The sequence below is a fragment of the Sesamum indicum genome, linkage group LG3, assembly GCF_000512975.1.
Source record: "Sesamum indicum cultivar Zhongzhi No. 13 linkage group LG3, S_indicum_v1.0, whole genome shotgun sequence".
Lineage (NCBI taxonomy): Eukaryota > Viridiplantae > Streptophyta > Magnoliopsida > Lamiales > Pedaliaceae > Sesamum > Sesamum indicum.
This window is the reverse complement of record NC_026147.1, coordinates 8,541,251-8,550,462: the sequence shown is the minus strand read 5'-3', so window position 1 is coordinate 8,550,462 and position 9,212 is coordinate 8,541,251. Positions and strand designations below refer to the sequence as shown.

The 9,212-nt window shown below is 36.5% G+C and overlaps 2 protein-coding genes and 1 long non-coding RNA gene across 3 annotated transcripts in view; 1 reads left to right on the top strand and 2 right to left on the bottom strand.

Moving 5' to 3' along the window:
• LOC105157712 (ELF3-like protein 2) lies at positions 1,954 to 4,684 on the top strand. Its single transcript, XM_011074162.2, has 4 exons — positions 1,954 to 2,662; positions 2,900 to 3,522; positions 3,601 to 3,652; positions 3,769 to 4,684. Exons 1-4 carry the CDS (start codon positions 2,489 to 2,491, stop codon positions 4,663 to 4,665), a joined length of 1,746 nt encoding a protein of 581 aa, XP_011072464.1. The 5' UTR covers positions 1,954 to 2,488; the 3' UTR covers positions 4,666 to 4,684.
• On the bottom strand, positions 3,027 to 3,787 carry LOC110011769. Its single transcript, XR_002286855.1, has 3 exons — positions 3,669 to 3,787; positions 3,270 to 3,458; positions 3,027 to 3,143 (listed from the first exon to the last, which is right to left on the bottom strand). It is a non-coding gene; the product is annotated as an uncharacterized LOC110011769 (long non-coding RNA).
• Positions 4,859 to 9,212, bottom strand: part of LOC105157711 (uncharacterized RNA methyltransferase CT0009) — a 6,553-nt gene continuing 2,199 nt past the window's right edge. The window contains exons 4-10 of the mRNA XM_011074160.2: positions 8,684 to 8,793; positions 7,190 to 7,298; positions 6,579 to 6,734; positions 6,285 to 6,400; positions 6,032 to 6,198; positions 5,335 to 5,465; positions 4,859 to 5,258 (exon numbers count right to left, since the gene is read on the bottom strand). Of these exons, the coding sequence (XP_011072462.1) occupies positions 5,151 to 5,258; positions 5,335 to 5,465; positions 6,032 to 6,198; positions 6,285 to 6,400; positions 6,579 to 6,734; positions 7,190 to 7,298; positions 8,684 to 8,793 (897 nt within the window). The 3' untranslated portion in view covers positions 4,859 to 5,150. The remainder of the gene's footprint in view (positions 5,259 to 5,334; positions 5,466 to 6,031; positions 6,199 to 6,284; positions 6,401 to 6,578; positions 6,735 to 7,189; positions 7,299 to 8,683; positions 8,794 to 9,212) is intronic.

Genomic DNA, 9,212 nt, shown 5'->3' with positions numbered 1-9,212 from the left:
AATTATTGTTGTTGAAATAATGACAAATTCCATGGACTGTCAGATGTCTTAAGTAGTAACATTTTCTGTTGTCGTTGAAAAAATGATATTATTTTCCCCGATGTTTCTTAATTTAATTTATTACCAAACCAACCAGGATTTTGTCATATTAAGACACTATTTTGTAATAATTCTACGAAGATTCTTGTGATGACCGGCTCAAACTATTTCTCCTAAAAATATAATTTATGTATTTTTTTAGAGTGACTCCACTAAGAAAATATGATTTTCTACCATAATTAATTATTATAATTAAAAATAAAAATTTATAAGGATATTAATTAATTACGATTGTTCAGTTGTTAGTTATTATTTTTGTAAATAAAATCAAAACATTTACTATATTTAAATATGATGATAAATATTTTGACCAAAAGTAAAATTATGAAAAAATATCGAATAATTATGATCAAATTTAAATTTTTGTATTAATTTATAGCGTATGAAATAATTAATTTTTTTGGTAATATATCTCAGACAGTGTTGAAAAATTATAAAGTACTGAAACTTAGGAAAATAAAAAGAAAAAAGACAAGGAATTGTATTATGCAGTTCCATGATGTAGAAAAGGTTATGGGCCCATGTCCGGAGAGAAGCCCCATTATCTTCCTACTTGTGGGCCTAACTATAACAAAGGTACCATATATGTGTAACATTCCATTGCTTTTAACGATTGAGGTTCGTCAAACCCAATATCGATTAGAATTTTATTCTTTTTGGATTATTTGTTCAGCTAATCAGGTACTAATTACGTGTTACCATAGCGCCAGAAGAGATAAGAAATAATCAATTTTATGCACCATTATTATAACCGTTATAAATAATTTATTTAATCTAGTGTATTTAAAATTAATTGCCCAGTAGGTCTCCCACTATAGTAGCTTTTTGTGATACTAATTTCATATTCGATTTTTTTTATTTGGTTAAAGAAATCTCTAATTAATTCTACCTCAATTAACTGAAGTCAACTTGTGAAGCCGTAGGTAAAAGAATTCTTAGATTTTTAAGTTGACTAGGCAAGACTCATTCAATAGGTCATAACTTCGTTCAAATCTCAATCTGATTCTTTTGTTAGTTAGCTAACACGTGCAACTTTCTAATGATACTTGATTTGCCCTAACTACTTCTTGGATCTTGCTCCGTAGCTATAAGTAGATACCTTTGTGTAGTCATTTTGGTAACAAGTATCTTATACGCTCCCACTCCACTCCACTCTACTCTCTTTCAATTTTACCATCTTTGAGCATACGTTTGAACTCCACACGACTTTTCTCACTTTGTCATATTCTCACAATATTTCAAGATTTTCATTTATTCATTAATCAAACAAATTAAGTATTGGAGTAATTACTATTTTTTTACAGGTTAATCCTCTTTTGAATTTAGAATTTTCATAAAAATCTTTCAACCCTTGCATTGCAGCTAGACCCTAGTATGCATTAGGGCGGAAGAAATACAAATAGAATTATGGCAATGAAAACCCATTAAGCATCTTATGTAGGGTAAACTATAGGGCAAATTACATCAACGCTTCTTGAATTAGGTCTAATTACAAATACACTACACATCCTTTATAAAATTTCAAGGATGCCTCCTAAGAAGGTGTCATTGCAATGTACTTATCCTGTATAAAATTTCAAGTATATCTCCCGATGGGTTGTTGATGCAATGTATTTTAATGGGTGTTAGTGTAAGTTTTTTCCCCCCTAAAGAGGTATTAATACAAATTACAATTACAACCTTAAAAAGTAAACTTATCATTTTGCAAATTATATGGAGTATTTTATACATAATCTAAGAGGGGTATAGGTGTAATTTATTCTAATCTTAAATTATTTCACATTATAAATATGAAACAAGCCATGAAGGGAAAACAACATCAACAAATATGAAAATACAGTTATTATGATACTGTTGTTGGATATTTTGTGAAAAGATTAATGAAATATAGAAATGTGGTAACATGTGGCTCAAAAGTGCACACCAAATCTTACATGCAACTTGGTGCTGCATTGGACATTTGGATGGAGAGAAAACAAAGTAGTGAACCGAAAAGTGAGACTCAGCCACTGCCCATCTCTCTCTGCTGTTTCTTTTATTTCTATCTAAGAAACAAAACAAGTTGCCATTTTAACACCAGTTTTTGGGCCCCAACAAATAAAGATTTTCACCCCACAAACACTGGTTTTTCTTTATACTATAGGATGATGTGATGCGATTTCTGGAGATTCTAAGGTGACCCTTTTCTTCCGCTGATTCTAATCTATATATGTCTTCTCCACCTGTGACTTACTCTCTCCCTCTCTCTCTTATTACATGATACTCTTGAGCTTTACGGTTTGCAATTGTGGTGGAGAGCATTCTTGAAAATGGGATTGTTGTTTGAGTTTAATGGGATGGATTCTTTAACAAAGAGGCATTTCATCAGTTTCAACTCTGAGAACTGAGAATGAAAGGTGGAAAAGATGAAGGGAAGCTAATGGATCCTCTGTTTCCCAGACTGCATATAGATGATGCTGATAAAGGGGGGCCAAAGGCACCTCCAAGGAATAAAATGGCAATGCTTCCTATTCAGCCCACCAATGACCACACTAGCTCTCTCCCACAAGCATCCTCAAGCCAAGTAAGTTTGGACACTTAATGATATGGTCTTTGGCTCTTTAGCATGATTTTGTAGGGTAACTTTGCTGTTATTAGAGAATGCTTTGCTTGAAAATACATTGATGATAACGTAAATGTGAACCATGTACCTGTTTTGTTGAAGACCAATTAATGATGGATTGAATTTCAGTGTGCAATTTGCGAATTGCTGCTTAAAGTAATCTCCCTCATTCTCATTCAAATTCTTGAATGACTCTAGGTCGGTCATCGACTAGCTACATTCTGTGGCTTGCCTGGATCTTCTCACTTGGCAGAGATATATCAATCTTACTATTCCACTGCAGTAAATGTGAAGACTCCACTCGGGAATTCTGAACCAAGTGAGTTGGAATCCAGCAATTATCAAAATCCATGTGTTTCAGGGAATTCAAGAACCAAATCTAACTCATTGCGACCGCATGGCTTTGATGAAGTCTCTGAGTTTGATGACAAAGCTCTTGTACCTGCCAAACATCACAAGAAACATAGTTTGGTGGATGAGCCATGCCAAGATAGCAGAATCGAAAGCAAGGCCGTTACAGATGCTATATCTGGAATGCCTGAAAGAATCATGAGGAGGACATGTGCACCTGCAATGGATGACTCATTAAGTTCCTTTCCAACACATCGAGATGGTTACGGGCTAATTGGGACTGCAACGATAAACGAATGTTACAAAGATGAGGATTGTGGACCCATGCAAGGAGAAGATGCTGGCAAGAAGCAAGAAACTTTAGATACATCAGTGGCAGAGTGTACGCCTGTGGTTGATTTAACTCCTGATGATGTAGTGGGCATAATTGGTCAGAAACTATTCTGGAAAGCAAGAAATATAATCGTACGGTAAGAACGTGTGTGTTTTTGCTGAACTCCTGGTATATGCTAAAAATTAATTGTATCTCTGCGCTGAATCTTTTGCAGTCAGCAGAGAACCTTTACGATGCAGATATTTGAGCTGCATAGACTGATAAAGGTATGATGGTCTATACCTATATTCACTTCATGTGCCCCTCTTTTCTAGTGGCAGATGATGCTTTGAGTGTTACAGTTACAATGAGTTGACTACCATTTTGATGTAACCACTTACAGGTGCAGAGACTCATAGCTGGATCACTGCAAGTGTTTTCTGAAAACATCTTCAATCTCAATGTCAAACCATCTACCAAATTTCCTCCAACAAAAAAGCTGCTCTTTACGATTCCTCTCAACCCATCACCAGTAGTTACTAAACGTAAAGTCGATGCCTTAAATCCTGGTAAGCATCATAGGGCTGAGGCTGAAGGAGATTTTGCTCAACAACCAACTCCAAAGCCTTCACCAACTCCACCAACCAATTATAACGCAAAAGTAGCACCTTGGTGTTTCCACCCACCTGGAAATCAGTGGTTATCACCTGCAGAATCTCCTTCGGAGGGGCTAATTCACGAGCCATATAAAGGGCTAGGTCCTCCAACTCCCAGCATCATGGGACCCGTTTTTGGACATCAGCAGCCTGTTAATATAAGCACCATGGGCAAAACAGTTTATGGCGTTCCAGCTGTTGATTTCCAAGGGACAAGACATTTTCCAGGTGGTGCATTTGGTGAAAGTTGCTTAAGACCGTATGTCATGCCACTGATAAATCCACATAGTCCAGTTCTTGATCTCAACCAGACGATCCCATTTGCTGGAGCTCAATCAGCTGGAACTGACAAAGTCTCATTGGTCTTTGATGCCAACGTGGCCATATCGTGTAAAACATCATGCAACATGGTGAACCAGAGCAGCCTAGTAGTACTTGATTCTGGTGAAATTTTGCATGGACCACAGGCTGACTGGTGGCAAGAGGATGCTCTTTTTCCGACCACAGCTGCAGTTCTTTGTTCAAAGGATCACTACAATCAGAGTTTGCAAGTAATCAAAGTTGTGCCTCATGACCCTAAGTCGGCACGAGAATCAGCAGCACGGATTTTCCAGTCTATACAAGAAGAAAGAAATATAACATGATCAGTGCCACCTTTTTTTCTATACACATGTATTATGATCCTTAATCTGGTCCAATTTTGTTGTATCGTGCTATAAGTTACATGCATACGCTAAATATTGAAGACTATCAAGTTTCAATCAATCTATTTACTTATAGATGGAAAACCTTTTTCACGACACTGACCCAAGAAAATGATAACGGTACAAGTTAAAATGACCAAAGAATCAATCTTTTAAGTGGGAAACTAAGGTTACAAGAAGATAATATTATATTTCTAATTTTTGCATGATTATGATGCCCTTCTATTTTATCAGCTACTATGCTGTCAACAATCTTTACAAGCCTCTTGAGAAATTGCATGTGTTGTCATCCTCTCATCAATTCTGAATATCAAGAACCTTTTCGGCAGCCACCATATTTGTAATGCATGAGCAGGTCAGACACCTCCAAAGAGCTGTTCTATTGAGTTGACAGAGAAAAGGGTAAAAATCTATTGTTGGTGAAGTCAGCACAGCTCCAACAGGCAAACACATTCGATGTGAGGAGTGTGTGGAAACATGTCCACTGGTTGAACGCTTTTCAGTTTATAACATCCTTTCATATTCTGCTCAGGCTGCATCAAACAAGTTGTGATAGGTGAGTCTGAATCAAGGAGATTACTAACTTTTGTTCAGCAAAATGCTACTTACCAGACCATGACAGAGGTAATCAAGGTCGCGAGCACATGTAGCAGGATTGCATGAGACATAGATAATGCGTGCAGCCTTTAATTTCAGCAAAAACTTGATCAATTTTATGTGCATGCCAGGACGGTTAGGATCTGCATTATTCGAAGTAGTTAAGTAACACGAACAGTAGGATATCAGAGATGGGCAGATAAAGCATTTTTCAGTTTCGTAAAAGATGATCGTCATGGATCAGTTTCTTACTGCGAATAGGTCTTAGATAATAACTTAGATGTATGTTTCAGTAATTGGTTATTAACTAGCACTTTCCAAATTGTGCTACTGAGTAACTCAGACAATCATATAAACCTAAATGTACTAAATGAAAATGTAAATGAGTTTCTTCCTTCTTAGCAAATATATGACGGGGAATTACACGATGCTTTTTAATTAAGGAGAAGCATAGAGGGGCTGTTAATAAGGCAAGGTTTCTGTCCGTTGTGAAATACAAGCAAATTAATTCGCACGCCCTGTAACAAATGAAAATTGCTCTGCTGTGTCATCTAGAGTACTTCCAACGGAATGCAGCTAGAAACAAGAACATCAATGATCATAGTATAATATAATTTCAAAATGCAGTTTCGGCAAAAAAAGAAAAGAAATATTTACATCTCATTAAAAATAACTACACGGAGGAAGATTGATGCAGACAAGAGATAACCTGTGATGACAAGATCAGGCTTCGGAAAATATTCTCCAAAATTCTCCCCAATCTTGTTAAGATCCCCTTGGACAAATGTGGCATTACTTATGCCATTAAGATTCGCGTTACGACATGCATCTGATATGGCTTGATCAACTATCTCAAAACCGTACACATGCCTCACCCTAAGAATGGAAAAAGATGGGACGAAAACAAAATTAGCCAGGTAAATCCTCAAACTGAACAAAAGAGCATGGCTGGCGAAAATTACCTTTTGGCTAGTGTCAGACCAATGGTTCCTGTCCCACAAAAGAGATCTAGAACTATTTCTGACCCATCTCCTTTTAGACAAGCGCAGTCCTCTATTAGTTTATACAGAATCTCAGCCTGCGCGGCACAACTATTTACAGATGGCATCAATTATTAAAAGGCAAAAAGTAAACCAAAAAGGAAATCAAGCCAATCAGAAAGCTTTTTTTCAGTTAAGCGGTATCTTAACAGTATATAACGGGCAGGATAACAGAACAAGGAAAGATGGAGCCATTCTGATCCTTTTGTTGCATACCTGGTGTGTATTTGTCTGGAAGAAAGAGTTCGCTGAAATTTGAAACTTTAATCCTCTAAGGCTCTCCATAATTGTTGATTTACCAAATAGTGTGTACTCCTCTTCCCCAACAGACGTGTTGCCCACGGAAGTATTTACATTGTTCATGACACTTACCTATGTCAAGAAATTAAGAAGGGAAAACAAATTCTGTAATATATCAAAGATATGTCCAATAAACAGGTCTTTATGAGTTTACGTTGTTCGTAAGAGATGGGTAAAAGAAATATGTGCAAAGTGTAATCCTCCTCATTCAAAAATTGGGGGTTCTTTACATTAAAAATAATGAATTAGAGAAAAACTTTCATTCTCCATTTAGTTTGACTGACATCAACTTAAGCCTTTTACTAATAATAAAAATCTCTAATTCCACTAGGACTTCGTGTGCATTGGTGGTATATTATGTTTATTCTCAAAAGAGAATACCCCAGCTCCAAATTCTAATACAAATCGCAGATAGTAATTTATGGAGAATTATCATCATTTTGTAAGCAGAAGTGGCACCTTTAAGAACCATAAAAACCATCTTAGCCAAGCATAAAAATGTTGTGAATGTATTAAAAAACACTCACCACATCAGGAAAAGCTGCAATTTTCTCTACAAGGGGTTTCAGCAGTTCTGGTTGGTATGAAGAAGTAACAAAATTAACCATAAGCTCAGGTTGGCCAGTTTCAATATTCCTGAAATGAAGAATAACAAGATTCAGCATAGAACCATGTAGCATCTACGGTTTTAGATGCAAAAGCCAAATAGATAGATGAAACATAAAAGGCAAAACCCCCAAAGCCAGAGCTAATAATTCTAGAATACTTTCAAGACTGTGCATAGAGACTCGGGAATACTTTGCCAAAAAGTATTTGTCAGATGTCATGCAAAGAAACCCATTCCAGATCAAGACCAGACAACACACATAGTTAGCCAAGGACATGGCCTACATATGCTCCAAAACTCATTAAAACTTTGACCAGTACAGAATAAGAACCATAACATCAAGCAACAACTATTTATCACTGTAATAAAGTTTATCATTAGCATTCCTTCTTTCGAGTTACTACATGCTATTATATATTCCTATATGTTACCTTACAATAATATAACAGTAGAACATTGATAAAAGTCTAACAAGTACTTCCTTGGTTCAGAAAACTGAAAGCTCTCATTTCCTTTCTGTAATGTCCACGAATAATGTCCCAGTTCCTAATTAGCAATCTTGAAAGTACCCTCTCGCTTAAGGCGTTGGTTTGACCTGATTACTCTGCACCACTATTTTTGCAGGTTTTTGCAGGTTCTGGTAGTTCAAGTCGGTCACTCAGAGTCTAGGATAATAAAATGTGGAAGAGAAACGAGCCCATGGTACCTAACAAGCTACACCAGACAGATAGTGACTGATTTTTGAGATCCAAGAGAGACTGGGAAGGAAGAGAGGAGGAGAGATCAAGAGTGACAGGTTTGCAGAAAGTGGCTGCAGTAGAAGTGTAGACATTGGAATTCAGATATGCTGATATGGAAAATAGGAAAAGGGAGATGGCTCATGAGCTTGGTTTTTTAAGAACAGAAATTATGAGTTAGGGCCTTACTTTGAGAAGCTTGTACTTATTTTTGTTTATATATATTTTTTTGGATAGTTGTGAAACCTATCAGATTCAGAATGAGAGTATTCCTACCTGAAACCTGAATTGAATTTTAGAAATTATCTTAGATAACACCAGAAACAACCTGATATATATGTTAGCAGATTCGTCTACTCAATCTAAATCAAGCCAAGTAAAAAAGATACTAAACGAACCAATTTGGTAAGACTAGGCTGCGAGAATAGTCCACAGGCTAGTAGTTGAATACCAGGTAACCAAATGCAGGTGACAATTGCAGGCTCTCAGTTGAAGAATTGGCAATAAATGGAAAGTTCATGATGCATGCACTGCAGATTACTTGCAACTATTCTCATCAAAATTCAAACTTGTGGAGGAACTCCAAATACAATTTGTTTCTGTATTGCAGTTTCCTAATGCAAGTAAATAAATGAGAACTACCATGAGATCAGAAGTGAACAAAACGACATGACTACCTGCCAGTTCTGAGCATCAAATGCTTCAGAAATCCACGATGGGAGTGCACATCGTATGGAGAAAGACTGAATTCTGAGTGTCTCCAGGAGTCTTGAATAGCTGCAAGGACCTATCAATCAGAGAGAGTATTTAATTGGGAAGAGCAAGCGCATTAAGAAGATTATATGGCCACGCCTGCTAGCTAGTAAACGAAATAAATTTGGAACAAACAAGTTTGTCCAACTGAAGTGAGATTCTTTAATTGGGAACACGGATGCATACTGAAAACATAAGCTATATTTGAATTTTGACATCTATGTTTGAAAGTGTCTCCACTACCTGGAAACATGTGATATAATCTAGATAAAGCCAGATACAAGTGATAAGAGATGCATATGCTATCTGACAAAAGTTTGGTTAAGAAAATGCTGTTTTCTGCATGATTATACTTTTCACGGTGTGTGTGACAAATTTTCTTGATGGAACTCTGTTCCATACAGTTGACAGTAGATTAGGAAGAGCCAGCACAACAAAAGGACATAATAAACA